Below are 21,979 nucleotides of genomic sequence, written 5' to 3'. Positions count from 1 at the left end.
AATATGTCGTAATTTCCTCTTTTATAATTGACTCCAGCATCTTTCCCACCACTGACGTCAGGCTAACCGGTCTATAATTCCCTATTTTCTCTATCCCTCCTCTCTTGAAAAGTGGGACAACATTAGCCACCCTTCAATCAGCAGGAACTGTTCCTGAATCTATAGAACATTGGAAAATGATTACCAATGCATCCACGATTTCTAGAGCCACCTCTTTAAGTACCCTGGGATGCAGACCATCAGGACCCGGGGACTTATCAGCCTTCAGACTCAACACCATTTCTTGCCTAATATAAATTTCCTTCCGTTCTTCCTTTACTCTAGTTCCTTTGGCCACTATTACATCTGGGAGATTGTTTCTGTCTTCCCTAGTGAAGACAGATCCAAAGTACCTGTTCAACTCATCTGCCATTTCCTTGTTCCCCATAATAAATTCACCTGTTTCTGTCTTCAATGGCCCAATTTTGGTCTTAACTATTTTTTTGCTATTCACATACCTAAAGAAGCTTTTACTATCCTCCTTTATATTCTTGGCTAGTTTACCTTTGTACCTCATTTTTTCTTGGCGTAATGCACAGAAATTTGAGCTACTGTTGCCATTTTGTCAGCCTGAACTAGTCTGGCCTTTCTCCTCTGATCTTTCTCATGAGCAGGGGATTTGTGCCCACAGAACTGTCGCTCACTTGATTTTTTTTTTTGTCTTTTGCACCTTTCTCTGTAAACTCTAGAGACTGTTGTGTATGAAAATCTCAGGAAATCAGCAATTTCTGAGATACTCAAACCACCCTGACAGGCACTAACAATCATCTCACAGTCACGGTCACTTAGATCACATTTCTTCCCCATTCTGATGTTTGGCCTGACAAATGAACTTCTTGACCATATTTGTATGATTTTATACATTGAGTTGTTGCAACATGATTGGCTAATTAGGCATTTGGATTTATGAGCAGATGTACAGGTACACTCTACATAATAAAGTGCCCACTGAGTGTAGTTCTAGATTCCTCTGTTATAGAATAAGATTTTGAATATCTCTCCTACATATGCCCCTTATAATTCTATAAACCTATTTGTCCTTAGTCTCCTATGTTCCAGTGATAATAAACCCAGCCAATCTAACCTATCCTTATATCTACAGCTGTACATTCCTGTTAAATCTCCTCTGGGCTCTCTCTATTGCTAGTGCATCCATGCAAATAGTACAAAATAGAAGTGCATCAAGTAGTATGAAGGCAAAAACAATTAACAGAATGTAGAACTTTGTTCTAGAGTTAAAGAAAATACAGTACAAGCAGACAACAAGGTGCAAGGGTGATGAGGAGCTAGATTGTATGGTCAAGAGTTAATCTGTTCAAGATAAAAGCAGGATAGAAGTTGTCCTTGAGCCTGGTGAGGTGTGTTTTCAAGCCTTTCTATCTCTTGCTCTAGGTTCAGTGTGGAAGAAACCTTTGATTATGTTGGCTGCATTTCTGAGATAGTGGAAAGTGTATACAGATTCCATGGAGGGAAGACTGGTTTAGTGTAGGTTAGCGACAAAGCAGAATCAGCTGATAATGTAAGTTCAAAATAAGTTTATCATTGAAGTACGTATACCAGATACAACCTTGAGAGTCATGTTCATGCAGCATCCTCAGGAAAAAAGACAAATACAAAAGAACCCATGAAAAGCCACATATAACAAAGACCAACAAACATCCAATGTACAAAAGAGAACAAATCGTGCAAATAATAAAAAAGTTAACAAATAATACTGAGAACATGAGCTGCAGAGCCTCCAAAAGTGAATGCACAGGCTTTGGAGTTAGCTTGGCACTGAGGTGAATGAAACCATCCGCACCAGTCCAGGAGCACGATGGACAGTCCAGTAGAGCAACAACTGTTCGTGAATCTGATAGCATGGAACCCAGGACTCCTGTACCTCCCACCCAGCAGTAGTGACGAGAAGAGAAGGAGCTGGGTGAAATACTGCCAGATGGGTTGGGCTCTGGGGAGTGCAAGTTACAGAGCTACAGGGAAATTAAGTAGCACTAATGGGATTGTTTCTCTAAAAGCCAGCGTGAATCCAATGGGCCAAGTGGATTCCTTCTGGATTGTTATAAGACAAAATCTACCTTGGCATTGCCATCTGGAATCTGGAGTGTGGCATCTGGAATAAGCATAAGGTCTATTTATTACCTTTCACCAAACATCTGTTTTCAAATAATTACTGAATATTGAGCAGACAATAGTTGAGCCCAGTGAGAACGTTCATGCATTTAAAATCCTTCTATTAAGTAAAGATAATAATAAAGAATAATCAAGCTTTCCAGATAATCTCACTTGATTGTTTTCTTAAAATAAGACACCTGAAGCCAAAAAAGTGTTACCATGTCCCTTAATTCAATTTCACTTGCCTGATTTATGATTTCCCCATAATAGTTTCTTGTAGTAAACCTGTAATAATGATTCTAACAGCTCTTCAGTCGTGTGATCAGTGCATCAAGGGAATAGAGACAATGTTAATTGTTCTTATTCAAAATATGACAAAACAAAAGACTGTACTCCTTTGAAGAATGAAACTAAACAAAAAAAAACAGTGGTTGCTGAAGGAAAATGAGGACAAGAGCGATGATTTTTGAAAAATATAGCAGAACAGAAAATTTATGTTGGAAACTGATATTTCCAACAAAATGTCTGACACATTTTAAACCAAATTTCTTCTGTACGGAACACTTCCAAAAGAACACATCTGAGAGAGAGAGAATCCAGAGCAGAAGACAAGAGATAACAAGGCCAAATTGCCACTTGATTCTGACCCACCAATCAATAATATCATGGCTGATTTGATTGTTGACATCAACTTCATTATTTTGTCTGATCCCCTTAATCTGTCTGTCCTGCAGTTTCTTACTTATACCAGCTCCATCGAGTAACAGCACCTCATTAAAATGTTTATTATTCTAAAATTCGTCCATCTTTACACTCCTCCTGATCTTTGTTGATGCAGTGAAGGGTCTACCCCAGATCTACAACACTCAGAGGACTCAGTACTCCTGGATATTCCTCACTAAGGCTCATTCTTCAGCTGTTATGTTCGAGGAAACTTCTCTGTTTATTTCCTTACACTTTCATCTCTCAACATCAAAAAGGCACTGAGAAAAAGACCATAGTGCAATGGAGCAGAATGAGGCCATTCAGCCCATCAAATTTGCTCTGCCAATCCATCATGGCTGATTTATTAACCCCCTCAACCCCATTCTCTTGCCTTCTTCATGTAATCTTTGACATCCTTGTACCCAAAGATCTATCAAACACTGTTTTATGCACACCCAATGACTTGGCCTCCACAGCCATCTGTGGCAATGAATTCCACAGATTCATCACCCTCTTACTCAAGAAATTCCTTCTCATCTCAGTTCTAAAGGGGTGTCCTTGTATTCTAAGGCTGTGCTCTCATTTCTTAGACTCCTCATATTATAGGAAACATCTCTCCATATCAGCTCTGTCTTGGCCTTTCAGTATTTGACAGGTTTCAATGAGAAAAGATCTTCATTATTCTAAACTCCAGTGAATCATCAAATATTCCTCAAACATTAACCCTTTAGTTTCTGGAATCATTATCATGAACCTCCTCTGAACCCTCTCCAATGTTAGCCTCTGGACCCTTTTTACTTAGATAAGGAGCCTTAAAGTGCAAAGGACATTGATGTGACACATTAATCCCACTCTCTGCAACTGGAACCTTAATATCTGACCAACAGACTGCAATTAGTAAGAACAGGCAACAACTCCTCTGCCACAATTATTCTAAACACTGGTGATCCACGAGGTTGCATCTTCAGCCCTCTAGTCTATTCTTTGTACACTTATGATTGCATTGGCCAGATTCTGCACTAACTCCAGCTACAGGTTTATGGAATATATCACTGTATGGGCTATATTTCAAATAACAATGAGTCAGAGTACAGGAAAGAAATAAAGAGCTGAATGACATGATGTCATAAGAATAACCTTTCTTTTAATATCAGTGTATCAAAAAAGCTGGTCAATGACTTCAGAAAGGTGGACAATGCATACAGTCCTGCCTAGATGTCACCAGTACTCTGTCCTGGTCCAACTGTGTAAATGGCATGGGCAAGAAAGCTCTCCAAAGCCTCTGCTTCCTCGGAAGGCTAAAGAAATTTGGTATGTTTCCGCCCAACCCTTATCAATTTTTATTGACGCACCACAGAAAGCACCCTGTCTGGTTTAGTGTGCATGTGCTCAGCACGTGACCACAATAAATGGTAGAGAGTTGTAGACACAGCTCAACACATCATGGAAACCAGCCTCCCCTCTTTAGAATCTATCTATACTTTTCACTAATTATGCTGGTGGCTTTATTGAGGCAAGGATGTCATCCACTGTAGACATTCTCTCTTCTGCCCTCTTCTCTCAGGCAGAGGACAACAAAGCCTGTACAACTAGCTTCAAGGACAGCTTCCAATCAGACTTTTTACCTTACAAATGATCTCATTCTGATCTTGCACCTTATTGACTACCTGCACTGCACTTTTAAGGTATTCTAATATTTTATTCTGCACCCTGTTGATGATTTATCTTGCACTACATAAATGCAACATGGTGATGAATTGACCTGTATAGACGATATGGATGACAAGTTTTTCACCATACTTAGTACCCGTGACAATAAAAAGCTAATTTACCAGCTTAGTTATTCACTATTTATGTTGCAAAACAAAATAACATTCCATCTGCATTCCTTTGCTATCATTTAAGTCCAATGGTTCTGTACTCTCTGCCGTAGAACAGTTATCAGAATGTGAAAAATCAGAGGAATATTGATAGATATCAATATTCACAGGAACTTGCATATGGAAGTGCTGTAGAAGACTTAACAGCTATAATACTTCACATTTATTGTTACTGTCCAGGGCTGAGTTTCCAATGCAATGAATTTTTGCAGAATACTCAGGGCGGGTATAGTGACATAAACAATTGTACCCGAAGTTCCTGTCTTACCGGTCTTGCAAAATGGCCCGTCATATGCAGACGAAGTGCAGTTGCATGAATATCCGTTGTATTTCTCTATACATCTCCCTCCATTATGACACAGGTTGCCATAGCTGGTGCAGTGCCCAGGACAGCCAGGTCTAACTCCAGGAGTCATTTTGGCTCGCTCTTCAAGATCGAGGTTCACCCCATTCAACTGTAAAGCCCGAATGCATCCAATGAATCCTCTCTGCCTTGAAGCTGTTCCTCCTGCAAATAAGATAACACAAATCAGATTCTACTTCATGCTTATCAAAAAAATTAAAGGAAATCAGATATTGGCATCTGCATAATCTACCTGGATGATGAACACAACACACACAAAAGCTGTGAATAAAAAAAATCGTATACACTGAAGCAAATCCATACAAAATGCAGGAGGAACACGGCAAGTCAGGCAAGAAGCAGTCAATATTTTGGATTGAGGTTCTTCATCAGGACTTTTATTCATTGAGTTCTGATGAAGCATCTCAAACCAAAATGTTGACTGTGTCTTCCTCAACCGTGTATTCCTGTCTATAGATGCTGCCTGATTTTATTGAGTTCCTCCAGCATTTTGAGTGTGTTACTCTGTATTTCCAGTATTTGCAGAATCAATCCATCCTCCCAGATTTTTCCCCAGTATCCCATAAAAGATAAAAAAACAATACAGAAATACACGCTTAATGTTTTACAACTTCTTCCCCTCCTCCATCAGATTTCAGAACAGACAATGAACTAATCCATGAATACTACCACACTATTTTTGCTCCTTTTTGCATGACCTATTTAATTTAAAACATATACACATTTCTTATTGTTATTTATAGTAGTTGTTATGTACTGCAATGTACTGCTGTCAGAAAATAACAAATTTCATGACACGCATTCAGTGGCAACTTTATTAGGTACAGGAGTGGAACCTGGGGTGGTGTTCCGCTGCTGTAGCCCATCCACTTCAAGTTTCAACTTGTTATTCATTCAGAGATGCTCTTCTGTGCACCTCTGCATGGTTATTTGAATTATTGTTGCCTTCCTGTAAGCTTGAGCCAGTCTGGCTATTTTTGTCTGACCTCACTTACTTAACAAGGCATTTTCACCCATGGAAGTGCCACTCACTAGATGTTTTTTATTTCTCACACTATTCTCTGTAAACCCTAAAGACCTTCGTTCGTGAAAACCTCAGGCAGTTTCAGAGATACTCAAAACACCTCAGATAGCACCAACAAACATTCCACTGTCAAAGACACTTAGATCACATTTCTTCCCTATTCTGATGCTGGCTTAATTTCCAAAACTTATCCCCAATACTCATGATCTCCAAGGCCTCTCATTTTCAGTCCTGAATAGTCTCTTGAATTGAACATTCACAGTCTCCGAATTATAGGATTACAAAGATTTATAAACATCTGAGTAAAGTTTACTATACCTCAGTCCTCAATAGCCAGTCCTCTCTCCTGAGGCTCCCAGTTTTAGACGCTCTAGACAGTAAAGCAGTATTGCAACAGCTACCCCATTTGAGGCCTCCAAATATTTTAAGAATAAGGATTTAAGAATAGCTTTATTTGTCATGGGTATATTGAAACATACAGTTAAATGCATTATTGGTTTCAAATCCAATCAGCAAGGTTCTTGCAGGGCAGTCTACAAGTGTCATCACATTTTATTGTGCCAATTTAGCATGCCCAAATCTCACTAACCTTTGGAATGTGAGAATCTTCTGGAGAGGGTTCAGAGAAGATTCACGAGAATGATTCCAGGAATGAAAGGGTTATCGCATGAGGAAAGTCTGGCAGCTCTTGGGCTGTATTCCCTGGAGTTCAAGAGAATGAGGAGGGATCTCATAGGAGCATTCCGAATGTTAAAAGGCTTGAACAGATTAGATATGGCAAAGTTATTTCCCATGCTAGGGAGTCTAGAGCAAGACAGCATGACTTCAGGATTGAAAGATGTCCATTTAGAACAGAGATATGAGAAATTACTTCAATCAGACAGTGGTAAATCTGTGGATTCATTGCCACAAGCCACTGTGGAGGCCAAGTCATTGGGTGTATTTAAGGCAGAGATAGATAGGTTCTTGATTAGCCAGGGCATCAAAGGATATGGGGAGAAGGCAGGGGAGTGGCGATGACTGGAGGAATTGGATCAGCCATGACTGAATGGCGGAGCAGACCCAATTGGCTGAATGGCCTACTTCTGCTCTTATATCTTATAGTCTTATGGGAAGAAATCAGTGGACCCAGAGAAAACCTGTGTAGTCACAGGAAGAACGTACAAACTTCTTACAGCAGCAGGATCAAACCCCATTCTTACAGCTGGTGCTGTAAAGTATTGTACTAACTGCTACACTACCATTCTACCCCTGTACTTCTTAAAGCAATTTAAGTATAAAAATGTACAAGAGAAACTTGGAGGTTACAATATTCTCCGTTTGTGATGAAAGTAGATGTACAGAAATTGTGTCAAAGGAATTTTGGGTGAGTGAGTAGGCACATCTCAAGGTTAAAAAATTACTGATATTCTACTCAAAGACCTTTGCCCATTAAATCATTGAATGAACTGACCATGGATAGGTATTTAATAGAAAAACAGAAACATAGAAAATCTACAGCAAAATACAAGCTCTTTGGCTCACAAAGTTGTGCTGAACATGTTCCTACCTTAGAGATTACTAGGGTTACACAGAGCCCTCTATTTTACTAAGCTGTATGTAACTATCCAAAAATCTTTTAAAAGACCCTATCGTATCCGCCTCTACCACCATTGCTGGCAGCCCATTCCATGCACTCACCACTCTCTGCACAAAAAACTTGCCCCTGATATCTCCTCTGTACCTACTCCCCAGCACCTTAAACCTGTGCCCCCTTGTGGCAGCCATTTCAGCCCTGAGGAAAAGCCTCTGACTATCCACATGATCAATGCCTCTCATCATCTTCTCCACCTCTATCAGGTCACTTGTCATCCTCCGTCACTCCAAAGAGAAAAGGACAAGTTCACTCAACCAGTTTTCATAAGGCATGCTCCCCAATCTAGGCAACATCCTTGTAAATCTCCTCTGCACCCTTTCTATGGTTTCCACATCCTTCCTGTAGTGAGACGACCAGAACTGAGCACATTACTCCAAGTGGGGTCTAACCAGAGTTCTATATAGCTGCAACATTACCTCTCAGCTCCTAAATTCAATCCCACGATTGATGAAGGCCAATACACTCTATGCCTTATTAACCACAGAGTCAACCTGCGCAACTCTTTGAGTGTCCTATGGACTCGGACCCCAAGAGCCCTCTGATCCTCCACACTGCCAAGAGTCTTACCATTAATACTATATTCTGCCATTATATCTGATCTACTGAAATGAACCACTTCACATTTACCTGGGTTGAACTCCATCTGCCACTTCTCAGCCCGGTTTTGCATCCTATCAATGTCCCAGCTGTAAGCTCTAACAGCCCTCCACACTATCCACAACATCTCCAACCTTTGTGTCATCAGCAACCTTACTAACCCAACCCTCCACTTCCTCATCCAGGTCATTTATAAAAATCACGAAAAGCAAGGGTCCCAGAACAGATCCCTGAGGCACTCCACTGGTGACCGACCTCCATGCAGAATATGACCCATCTGCAACCACCCTTTGCCTTCTGTGGGCAAACCAGTTCTGATCCACAAAGTAATGTCCCCTTGGATCCCATGCCTCCTTACTTTCTCAATAAGCCTTGCTCATTAATACTTAGGCTTTATATGGTATTGATTAGTATTGTGAATGGTTTTGGGCCCCTTATCTAAGAAAGGATACACTGGGATTGAAGACAGTGCAGAGGAGTTTCATGAGAAATATCCGGGAATGAAAGGGTTGCACTGGTTCCAAAGGGTTGTGAAAAGTATTTTAGGGCTCCGGACCTGTACACGTTGCAGTTTAAAACTATGGACAGTGGGAGTCTCACTGAAACTTGAATATTGAAAAGCCTAGATAGAGTGGACATGGACAAGAGGTTTCCTGTAGTGGGGGGCATCTAGGACCAGAGGGCACAGCCTCAGAATAGAGGGATGTTCATTTAGGAGGAACTTCTTTAGCCAGAGAGTGGTGTATCTGTGGAATCCATTGCTACAGGTGGCTCTGCTGGCCAAGTCATTGGGGATACGTAAAGCAGAGATTGATATATTCTTGATTGGTAAGTGTGTCAACTGTTACAAGGAGAAGGCAAGAGAAAGGGCTTGAAAGTGGTTATAAATCACCCATTGATGTAATGGTGGAGTAGGCTCGATGGGCTGAATAGATTTATCCTTCTCCAATGTCTTATGACCAATGAACTAGTGACCAGAGCTCTGGATTAATGATCCAGTGATGTGAGTGGAGATCTAGACCCACAAATGTTGTCCAGTTAAAGGGTCTTGACACAAAATGCTGCCTTGTAGCGGTGTGCTACACGCAGTGCTGAAATAACGACACGCAGTCGGTGAGTTGCATTGGAAAACAGATTTATTCAAACTTCACAACCTCGCTTTAAAGCCTTCCTGTTCCTGCCCTCCCCGGGCGGGAATGCTATAGGGAGCGCATATTCACAGTCCCGTCCCATGGGGGGGCTTTTCCCCTTGCTGGTGAAGAAAGCCTAGCGCCCTTTTTGGGGCCGGCCTCTCTGCCGGCACGCTCCACTTTGTGAGCTGGTTCGAGTGCACTGGGAAGTGGGTCACCACATAACCCCATCCCTAGAACCGGCGATACACCCCCCAATGTCCTCAGTCTGGGTCGGTCTCTGTTTGGGAGGTCTGCCTCTGTGCCACAGTGCCTGAATCTTGACAGGCTGCGCCAAGTCCACATGGGCCAGTTTGAAAACCTCCTCTTCCCCCCCAATGTCCAGCACGAATGTGGACCCGTTGTTTCTGATCACCGTAAATGGCCGTTGTAGTGGTGTCCGGTGTCCGCCCCATCGTACAAAAACAAACTTACAGTTCTGCAGGTCTTTGGGTACGCAGGTTGGGTTCTGCCCATGCTGTGAAGTGGGTATGGGGGCCAGGTTACCGAGTCTCTCGCGTAGTCTTGCTGCAGGACTGCTGCAGGTTCTTCCTCTTGCCCCCTTGGGGCTAGTATGAACTCTTCTGGGACGACCAGGGGTGCACCGTACACCAACTCGGCCGACGAGATGTGCAGATCCTCTTTGGGCGCCGTGCAGATTCCGAGCAGGAACCAGGGAAGCTCAACCACCCAGTTAGGCCCTTTGAGGCGGGCCATGAGAGCCGACTTCAGGTGACGGTGGAAACGCTCCACTAGTCCGTTCGACTGTGGGTGGTAGGCAGTTGTGTGGTGCAGCTGTGTCCCCAAAAGACTGGCCATAGCTGACCACAGGCTGGAGGTGAACTGGGCGCCTCTGTCGGAGGTAATGTGGGCCGGTACACCAAAGCGAGATACCCAGGTTGCAATTAGTGCTTGGGCTCAAGATTCGGAGGTGGTGTCGGTGAGCTGGACTGCCTCTGGCCATCTGGTGAACCGGTCTACGATAGTCAGGAGGTGCCGCGCTCCTTGTGACACTGGCAGGGGGCCCACGGTATCCACATGAATGTGGTTGAAATGCCGGCAGGTGGGGTGGAACTGCAGCAACAGGGCTTTGGTGTGCCGCTGCACCTTGGCTGTTTGGCAGTGCATGCACATTTTGGCCAATTCACTGACCTGTTTGCGGAGTCCGTGCCAAAAGAACCTCTTGGCTACCATCCACACGGTTGACCTGATGGAGGGGTGCGTTAAGTTGTGAATGGAGCTGAAAACACGCTGCCGCCAGGCTGCCGAGACGATGGGGTGGGGTTGGCTGGTGGTTACGTCACAGAGTAGGGTCTTCTCACCTGGGCCTACAGGGAGGTCCTGGAGCTGCAAACTGGAGTGCAGTTCTGTAACTAGGGATCTCATCGTCTGCCTGCTGCACCTCCACCAGCGCTGAATAGTCTACGCCCTGGGACAGGGCTTGGATGTTAGGTCTGGAGGGAGCGTCCGCCATGACATTGCCCTTTCCCGAGACAGACCGAACATCCGTTGTGTTTTCGGACATGATGTAGGACAGATGTCGCTGCTGGCAGGACGACCAGGGGTCGGATGCTTTTGTGAACGCAAAGGTAAGTGGTTTGTGGTCCGTGAACGCAAAGGTAAGTGGTCCAGGTATAGCGCCAACAGTTCCCAGTCGAAAGCACTGTATTTGAGCTCAGGTGGTCATAAGTCTTTGCTGAAGAATGCCAGGAGTTGCCAGTGACCCTCGATGAGTTGTTCCAGCACTCCATGGACTGCTGTGTTAGATGTATCCACTGTGAGGGCGGTAGGGACGTCCGTTCTGGGGTGCACTAGCATCGCGGCGTTTGCGAAGGCTTCATTGGTTTTAACGAAAGCGGCTGAAGACCCTTTGTCCCAGGTAATGTCCTTGCCGTTACCCGACATCAGGGCAAACAGGGGGCGCATGATTCAGGCTGCTGAGGGAAGGAAGCAGTGGTAGAAATTCACCATACCCACAAATTCCTGAAGGCCTTTGATTGTGTTGGGTCGGGGGAAGTGGCAGACCGCGTCTACCTTGGCGAGCAGAGGGGTTGCCCCGTCTTTAGTAATCCTGTGGCCCAGGAAGTCAATGGTGTTGAGCCCGAACTGGCATTTGGCCGGGTTAATTGTCAGGCCGTATTCACCCAGTCGGGCATAGAGTTGACGGAGGTGGGACAGATGCTCCTGACAACTACTGCTGGCTATGAGGATGATGTCCAAATAGATGAAAGCGAAGTCCAGGTCCCGTCCCACCGCATCCATTAACCGCTGAAACATCTGTGCGGCATTCTTTAGGCCGAACGGTATGCGGAGAAATTCGAAAAGGGCAAACGGGGTGATGAGAGCCGTTTTGGGAATGTTGTCAGGATGCATCGGGATTTGATGGTGAAGATCCGTACGCCGTGCAGGTTTGCTGCAAAGTCGTGAATGTGCGGCACAGGGTAGCGGTCTGGTGTGGTAGCCTCGTCCCGTCCCGCGCGCAGGCTTTTCCCCTTGCTGGTGAAGAAAGCCTGGCACCCTTTTTGGGGCTGGCCTCAATGCCACCCTGTGAGCCGGTTCGAGTGCGCTGGGAAGTGGATCACCACAGCCTGTCCACTTCTCTTCACAGATGGCGCTCAATTCACTGTGGTACACCAGCTTGTTTGTTTGTTGCCACAGCTGGTGTAACTGAAATTTAATTCCTCAGAGAAATGAACTTGCAAGCTTCAATACAATATAAGACATTATGACTGAGAGTATCCTCACCATGCAGGATAAAGTTGACCAGCACCTTCTGAAGCACAACAGAAATGGTTAGATATTGCAGCAACACCCAAACTTGGTGAATGACAGTGAATCGGAATCAGGTTTAATATCCCTGGCTTATGTTATGAAATTTGTTGTTTTGTGGCAGGTGTACAGTGTAATACATAAAAATATACTATAATTGCAATAATAAATATATCAATTAAAAAGTAAATAAGTAGTGCATGAAAAGAGAGCAAAAATAGTGAAGCAGTGTTGATGGGTTTATGGTCCATTCAGGTGGAGGGGAAGATGCTGTTCCTAATGTGAAATAACTTATCCATACAGTGAAACAGGGCAGAGGAGGGTCAAGTCCATTATGGAACCACTTTTATCTGCATAATTTCAGAAGAAGGCTAAATTATCTGTGTTGCAAACATAAAAAAATTAAAAATGTTTTCCTTTTTGCAGCTGAAATTATTTACTGGAGTTCAGAACAGAGAGAAGTTCTTTCTCTATTGGTCCTGATGACTGATGTAGTTAATTTGTATCAGTGCCCTTTCACCATTCATTAAATAATGTTGGTATCTTCAATGTTTAGCTTTATATGGTCCAGGGGATTTTAATTTTTAATTTCTGTTTTTTGCACTGTTTATTTAACATAACTATTTAATAGACATATATACCTATATACATAATATAATTCATTTTTTTCTCTCCATACATATTGACAGTATATTGCATTGTACTGCTGCTATAAAGCTAATAGATTTCACAGCATATGCCAGTGATATTAAATCCAATTTTGATTTTGAAACTCTCAAGACATGGATAAATTGCCAAGTGAGCATTACTAGATTGCATAATTCAGTCAGAAAACACAGCACAGTGGCATAATTAGCACAGGTACCATCTCACAGCTCCAGCCACCTAGGTTCAATCCTGACATTGGGTACAGTCAGTGCCAAAGCAGCACATTCACCATGCGAGTGTGAGGCTTCACTCCTGGAGGCCTACTGAGTCCAACCTGAAATAATGAGACTCCAGGCTCAATTGTTCCGCTTTCAGGATGCAGAGACAGAGAGACTCATTGGATCCAACTGCTTAATTCTTAGATTAAGCCATTTATTTTTTGTTTATTTGCAGTTTAACAATTAATTAACTGCTTGTATTTTATAGAATTACTTATATACAAGTAACTAGTATGTTTCCTTGTGGTCACAGTATATATATGCAGTTGTTCAGTGTATTCCCCTAGTGGTTATACTGGTATGATTCTGGAAGTTTCTCTGGTGCTACATTATTTGAACAAGAGCTTTCTCACTGGTTGACTCTTATTTAGAAATTTGAATGGAATTTTTCATATTTATGGGAATAAAAAGAGTTGACAACAAGGCCAAAGCCATCCTAGTGGCTTAGTTCTGTTGTCTCTCACTTCACTAGTAGACCTCTATCACTGGTTGTTTCAATTCCTCCTTGTTCTATTAACACTTAATGAAATGATAATGAAACAAGTTTTGTGCCTCTTTCCTGACCTTTGAAAGAACCTTGGATTAAAACATCAGAATCCAACAAACCTTAGTTCTGGCATATGAAGTATTCTTATTGTGTAAACTACTCATTTTATTTACCACAATGAGAGCAATAGACAATTATTATGCATGCAATAACCTCATAAAACTCATAGGCCATTAGGGATGAGACACTTTTTTTGGCAAGGCTAATAATGGAGCAGCTCAGGTCATGCTGTGAGATGTGTCATTTTCAGAGATAAAGAGATTAGCTTTATTTGTCCTGTGTGCATTAAAACATTGAAACATAAAGTGAAATATGTCAGTTGTGACAAATCAAATCAGCCAATGTAGTATGCCCACAACTCAGTAACCATAACTGTAAGTCTTTGGAATGTGGGAGGAAACTAGAGCGCCTGGAGGAAACCTACACAATCATGGGTAGAACTTACAAAATATCTTACAGACAGAGGCAGGAGCTGAAACCCAAAGAGCGCTGCCACAAGAAAGCAGCATCTATCATCAAGGTCCCCATCATCTTCTCAATGCTCTCTTCTCACTTCTACTATCAAGAAGGAGGTATAGGAGCCTTACTTCCACACCACCAGGATCAGGAACAGTTATTACAACAATCAGGCCCCTGAACTTGTGTAGCTAACTTCACTCACCTCAACACTAAACTGATTACTGAACACAACATATGGACTCACTTTCAAAGATGCTATCATTCATGTTCTCAATATTATTTATCCATGTATGTAAGTATTTATTTATTATCTGTTTTATGTATTTATGTTTGTCTTCTTTTGCACATTGTTTGTTTGTCAGTCTTTGCGTGTTTTCATTGAGTCTATTATATTTCTTTGTTCTACTATGAGTGCCAGCAAGGAATTGCATCCCAGCAGTATTTAATATTTTTAATATAGTTAATATTTTTTGCATTGTGCTAGATAATAGGAGTACTCCCACTAGGTGGTGCTTCTCTCCTTCGACTGAATCCAAACTAAGAAATTCTAAAAGAAGACTTTCACTAATAAAGGATTTTTCAGTAACTTGCAAAATCTGAAAGACCTATAAAAGCAACACACACAAAATGCTGGTGGAACACAGCAGGCCAGGCAGCATCTGTAGGGAGAAGTGCTGTCGACTTTTCAGGCTGAGATCCTTCGTCAGGACTAACTGAAAGGAGAGATAGTAAGAGATTTGAAAGTAGGAGGGGGAGGGGAAATACAAAATTATAGGAGAAGACCGGAGGGGGTGGGGTGAAGCTGAGAGCTGGAAAGGTGATCGGCAAAAGGGATACAGAGCTACACCAGAGGGAGATGGAGAACAGGCAGAGTGATGGGCAGAGAGAGACAAAAAAGGGAGGGAACTAAATATATCAGGGAAGGGGTAAGAAGGGGAGGAGGGGCATTAACAGAAGTTAGAGAAATCAATGTTCATGCCATCAGGTTGGAGGCTACCCAGCCAGTATATAAGGTGTTGTTCCTCCAACCTGAGTGTGGCTTCATCTTGACAGTAGAGGAGGCCATGGATAGACATATCAGAATGGGAATGGAATGTGGAATTAAAATGTGTGGCCACTGGGAGATCCTGCTTTCTCTGGCGGACCGAGCATAGGTGTTCAGCGAAACAGTCTCCCAGTCTGCATTGGGTGTCACCAATATATAAAAGGCCACACCGGGAGCATCGGACGCAGTATACCACACTAGCCAACTCACAGGTGAAGCAGGATCTCCCAGTGGTCACGCATTTTAATTCCACATCCCATTCCCATTCTGATATGTGTATCCATGGCCTCCTCTACTGTCAAGATGAAGCCACACTCAGGTTGGAGGAACAACACCTTATATATCGGCTGGGTAGCCTCCAACCTGATGGCATGAACATTGATTTCTCTAACTTCTGTTAATGCCCCTCCTCCCCTTCTTACCCCATCCCTGATATATTTAGTTTTTTTCCTCTCTCTGCCTATCACTTTGCCTGTTCTCCATCTCCCTTTTTTTCTTCCTAGACCTCCTGTCCCATGATCCTTTCCCTTCTCCAGCTCTGTATCCCTTTTGCCAATCACCTTTCTGGCTTTCAGCTTCACCCCACCCCCTCCGGTCTTCTCCTATCATTTTGCATTTTCCCCTCCCCCTCCTACTTCCAAATTTTAGTATCTTTCCTTTCAGTTAGTCATGACGAAGGGTCTCAGCCCGAAACGTCAACAGTGCTTCTCCCTATAGATGCTGCCTGGCCTGCTGCATTCCACCAGCATTTTGTGTGTGTTGCTTGCATTTCCAGCATCTGCAGATTTCCTCGTGTTGACCTATAAAGGCAGTTGGCGCTTTGAAAAAGGCAGAACTAAGTCACCCAATAGCTATGAACTAATCAACTTTAGTGACAATGACTTGGACTAAATGTTCTAACTCAATCCTAGTAGTGCCTTAAGATTATCGATGTATCCAGGAAAGCAGATAGGACCTCATTCTAGCTTACAAGAGTACAGTACAAGGCAGACTTGTCTCCTACAGTGCTTTGTCTAGCTAAATAAACCAACGACTCTGAATTAAGCTAACAGTCATGGATACAATGGATATATCATGGGTAATGCCCTCCCCGCCACTGAGCACATCTACATGGAGTGCTATTACAGGGGAGCAGCACACATCGTCAACCCCCACAACCCAGCTATGCTCTCTCCTCACTGCTGCCATTAGAAAGAAGGTACAGGAGCCTCAGGACCGACATCTTCAGGTTCAGGAACAGTTATCACCCCTCAGTCATTAAGCTCTTGAACCTAACCCTGCAGTGTGCCTTTGAATGGAGCCAGGTTATTTTGTCATTGATTTGATAGCATTCTGTAATACTCGCACCCAGCTTTCACTTCACTCTGCACTTTCCTATCGTACAGTACAGGCAAACTGGCACACTTCAATTAACAACAGGACTTAGATCAACTAAACCGGCTACAGCTCTTATAAAGGTCTTCCTATGCTGAAAAGTAACTCTAAGGGAGATACTCTGTTCAGGAAGATGCACTGTGATTGCAGTGTTTTTTATTGAGGTTTTATTGAGGCAGTAAGACGTATGCACAGTATCCGTGGAGGGGAGGCTGGTTTCCAAGATGTGCTGAACTGGGCCTACAACACTCTGCCGTTTCTTGCAGTCACAAGAGCAGTTGGCTTAACAAGCTGTTATGTATCCAGATAGGATGCTTTCTAAGGTGCAGTGACAAAAAATTGGGAAGAGTGCATCTCTTACAAATTTAGCATCCCAGTTACTGCACTGGAATTTTCAGGAGTCTGATATGATTAAATTTCTGAATTTTGATGGGTTATCTTATTTTTTATAGCTTGGAGAGTCTAATACTTTCTAAAGGGTCTATGGTTATTTCCTTTAAATGGTCAAAACAGTCAAAAGCAAAGTAAGTAAATCCTTTAACATAAAGCAGTTGATGGCACTTAACTAGTAATTATAAAGACAGAACAGCTTATTGTGTAAAAAGGTACATGAAGTCAATTTCAGAAATAGAATTAGCAGAAGACTGAGGTGCCAAATATCCTTCACTTTGTTGTTTATTTCTGTTCCAATATAAATTTGTGAGTGGATTTTCATCACTGCATATCATTACTGCCCATGAAGCAGTTTTATTTAGATGAGTGGATAAAATATTTGGAATAGCAGCTTGACCATCAGCAAAAACAAATAAATCATAAATGAACACGAATGAACTTCATTTTATTTTGAGATACAGCATAGTAATGGAACCTTCAGGCCCAATGAGCCCATGTCACCTAATTACACCCATGTAACTAATTAACCTAATAACATGAACACCTTTGGAATGTAGCAGGAAATTACATTAGGAATGGCATAGTCATGTAATGGTTCACATAGCACTACTACTGCACCAGTGATCCAATTTCAATCTCACTGCTATCTGTAAGGAGTTAGCATGTCCTCCTTGTTACCATGTTGGTTTCCCCAGCTGCTCTGATTTCCTCCCACATAACATATGGGTTAGTAGGTCACATGGGTGTAATTGGACAGAGTGGGCTGGTTGAGTTGGAAGGGCCTAATAACCTGCTGAATCTCTAAATACAATCAATACAACTGGAGCTCCCAGTGAAAACCCACACAGTCACGGGGAGAACCTGTTATTAGGAGTTGTATTCACATCCGAACCAGATGTATAATTGGAAGTGTAGTTTTAAACAGGCACTAGGGAAGAATGGAATACAATCGCCAATATCAGAGAGCCTTGCTGAAAGAACAAACTGTGATTCCATTAAACTTGACGATTCGAAAGCCGCATCTCTTTACTTAGATGTCAAACACTGACTGTACAATGCATGCTATTCTCCATTATACCCATTTTATAGATACACATACACATAATATTTTTAGGGGATGAGGGCGCCCCTGACAAAGTTGGCAAGCTTTTCCCATCTTGGTATTCCCTTGATCTGAGTGACATTGGCATTCCTCTAGGTCTGGATTTACATCCTGGGTAGGCCAAGCCCATCTACCTCTCAAATGTGAATCCAGGCAGATTTTTACAGCCATGTCACGCGAGAGTAGCGGTTAACGCATCGCTTAACAGTGCCAGAGATCATCTATCAGCAGTCAATTCCTACTGCTATCTGTAATTCGTCTGTACTTTCACCCTGTGACTGTGCAGTTTCCTGTGGGTACTCTTGTTTCCTTCCACATCCCAAAGGCATATAGGTCAGACTCAGTGAATTATGGGCATGCTATGTTGGTGTCAGTAGCGTGACGACACTGATTTAATCTTCCATCTCAGTGTCTTTACTAATATTCAGAAGATACCCTTGGAGTGTCATATCATGTTCATCATTGTCATAAAGTGATAATGATCCTTGATTTAATTGAATTCTGTACAACATATAAAAACACAACTTGTTATCTGACAGGTAATGTGTATCTCATATCCAGCTATCATTTTCTGTCTCGGTCTCCAGCAAAATATAAGTTCTTTTAATATATAGTCCAAGCACGTCTGGGTCTCACATCAACATTTTATTTATATTTATGTTATTTAGAGATACAGCGGCCAACAACCCCAACCTAATCACAGGACAACTCTGATGACAAATTATCATATCCAGTACGTTTTTTGACCGTGGGAGGAAACCAAAGTACCCTGAGAAAACCCACACATTCCATGGGGAGGAGGTACAGAAACACTTTGCAGAGGTCACCAGGACTGAACTCTGAGCTGTCATAGTGTTGTGCTATCAGCTACACTACTGTGGTGCCCTGTAGAGCCAGAAACAACATTAGAAAATATTTCTTCAGCCCTCATCATTGCTGCTAGGATCCAAGAAATAGCCTTCTCACATTCATTGGGAGTTTTGGCAAATTGGTATATTGGGTTATTATTGCTACACATACTGAGACACAGAGAAAAGCTTGTCTTGCACGTCACTCATACAAATCAAGTTATTACAACAGTGCACTGAACTCATACAGGCTAATAGCGGACTGCAGAATAAAGTGTTACAAAGTGCACTGCAAGCAAGAATATAGCAAAGTAGAGATTGAGATCAAGAGTCTATCTTATCATACAACAGAGACATTCAATAGTCTTATCTCAGAAGGATAGAAGCTGACCTGGAGCCTGGTGGTACATACTTTCAGACGTCTGTCTCTTCTGCCTAATTGAAGGGAGGAGATGAGAGAATGTTGATGTTGATTATGAGGGCTGCCCTTCTAAGACTACGAGAAATATAAACAGAGTCCATAAAGGGGACTCTGGCTTCACTGATATGCTGAGCTACATACACAAGTCTCTGCAATGACAGGCAGAGCTGTTACCATATCAAATCATGAGGAATCCAGAGAAGGTGCTTTCTATGGTGCATCAACAAACATTGGTGTAGGTCAAATGGGATATGTCGAGTTTCTTTAGCATCCTGAGGAAATAGAGGCTTTGGTGAACTTTCTTGATGGTAACATCAATGAGGATGGACCAGGACTGGCTATTGGTGATGTTCACTTGAAGGAACTTGATTTTCTCAACTCTCTCGTTCAACACCGTTGATGTAGAGAGGAGCACGTGCACACTCCCCCTTGCAGAAGCCAACAACCAGCTCTTCTGTTTTGGTGATACTAATTGATGTCATGAGACTTTTGGCTCTCTATCACCTTCTTGCACTCTGTCATTGTTATAGATACAGCCCACTACAGTGATATTTGCAAACTCTAAACCTTGTCTACTCCTGATATCACTTTTCTGCATGTGAATTTCCCTCTCTTGGTTTTTCTAAGCTTTATGAATATATTCTCTTTTCTTAACTCAGTTTTCATTGTGCTGAAGTCGAAACACAATTTCAAAGTAATGAGCAAATCATTGTAAAGGAACAGACAATTCTCTATTCTATGTTTTACCTTCTACAAGAAGTTACAGGAGCTCGAAAGCCAAACAACCACATTCAAGAAATGGTTTCTTCCCGTTTGCTTTCAGACATTTGAATGAATCACCTTTTTCACAGCCCCTTAAAGATTAAATTTATTGGTCACATGTACAACAAAACATCGGATCATATAGTGAAATGTATTGCTTTGCATCAAATCAAATCAGTGAGGGTTGTGCTGGGAAGCCCACAAGGGTCACCATGCATCCGACTGCAACATACCATGCCCACAACTCACTAACTTTAAATGTGCATCTCTGCAATGTGTGAAGAAACTGGAGCAAACAGAGGAAAAGCAACCTGTCTCGGGGAAAACATGGAAACTCCTTACAGACAATGGTTTGAATTGAACTGTAATCAGCGATCACTGGCATTGTAATAGCATTATGCTAACCGCTGTACTACCCTGCCACTACTTGCCAGAGGTGCTGCCACGTTTTTGATCCCTTCATTCTATCCCTTCTGTTATTGTTGTCATTTCAGAAATTTTTGTTTTGACTTACTTCGTTTTCTACTACAATAAGACATAGACCATAAGACTGTAGACATTGTAGCAGAATTAGGCAATTCGGCCTCCTGAGTCTTCTCTGCCATTTCATCATGGCTGATCCAATTCCCTCTCAACCCCATTCTCCTGCCTTCTCCCCATAACCTTTCATGCTCTGACTTAAAAGGAATAATCAATCTCTGCCTTAAATATAACCGACGACCTAACCCACAGCCATATGTGGCAATGAATTCTGCAGATTCACACTTTTGTTAAAGAAATTCATCCTCATCTCCATTCTAAATGGACTTCCTTCTAATTTGAGGCTGGGCCCTCTGCTCCTAGACTCCTCTAAAATAGGAAACATCCTTTCCACATTCAATCTATCTTGGCCTTTCAACCTTTGATAGTTTTTAATGAAATCCCCCATTGTTCTTCTAAATTCCAGTGAGTACAGGCCCAGAGCCATCAAGAACTCGATAAACCTTTAATTACTGGAATAATTCTTGTGAATCTCCTTTGAACCTTCTCCAATGCCAGCACATCTTTTCTTAGAAAAGGGGCCCAGAGTTGTTCACAACACTCCAATGAGGCCTCACCATCACGTGTCTCATAAAGACTCAGCATTACATCCCTGCTTTTATATTCTAATCCTCTCGAAATGCATGCTAACATTGCATTTGCCTTCTTTACCACCAACTCAATCTGCAAATTACCCTTGAGGAAATGCCGAATGAGGACTCCTGAGTTCCTTAGCACCTCAGATTTTTATATTTTCTCCCTATTTACAAAACAGTCTGCTTTTATTTCTTCTACCAAAATTCATGACCTTGCACTTCCTAACTTTATATTCCATCTGCTACTTTTTTGCTCATTCTCCTAATCTGCCTCCCTGCTTCCTCAGCCCTACCTGCACCTCCAGCAGTCTTCCTATCGTCTGCATAAAATCATGCAAACATGATTAAGAAGTTCAGTTGTTGTACAGAGCAAACATTAGAAATATGACCTAACTTTGTTTGACTGTGGAATGATTGATGGTGCCAGACGGGCTGGTTTGTGTATCTTAGAAACTGCTGATCTCCTGGGATTTTCACACACAACAGACTCCAGAGTTTACAGAGAATGGTGTGAAAACAAAAAAATCTAGTGAGCGGCAGTTCTGTGCGTGAAAATGCCTTGTTAATGAGGGAGGTCAGAAGAAAATGGCCAGCCTGGTTCAAACTGAGAGGGAGGCAACAGTAATCATGCTATACAACAGTGTTGTGCAGAAGAACATCTCTCAATGCGCAACATATCAAACCTTGTAGAA

At 42.4% G+C, this 21,979-nt stretch overlaps 1 protein-coding gene across 1 annotated transcript in view; it reads right to left on the bottom strand.

The window, feature by feature from the left end:
* LOC132394274 (contactin-associated protein-like 5) overlaps positions 1-21,979 on the bottom strand; it is a 1,716,192-nt gene that overhangs the window by 261,001 nt on the left and 1,433,212 nt on the right. The window contains exon 18 of the mRNA XM_059970198.1: positions 5,005-5,244. Coding sequence (XP_059826181.1) covers positions 5,005-5,244 — 240 coding nt within the window. The remainder of the gene's footprint in view (positions 1-5,004; positions 5,245-21,979) is intronic.

Source organism: Hypanus sabinus, chromosome 5, assembly GCF_030144855.1.
Source record: "Hypanus sabinus isolate sHypSab1 chromosome 5, sHypSab1.hap1, whole genome shotgun sequence".
Classification (NCBI taxonomy): Eukaryota; Metazoa; Chordata; class Chondrichthyes; order Myliobatiformes; family Dasyatidae; genus Hypanus; species Hypanus sabinus.
The sequence above is the reverse complement of the archived record's forward strand: the minus strand, read 5'-3'. Positions and strand labels throughout refer to the sequence as shown.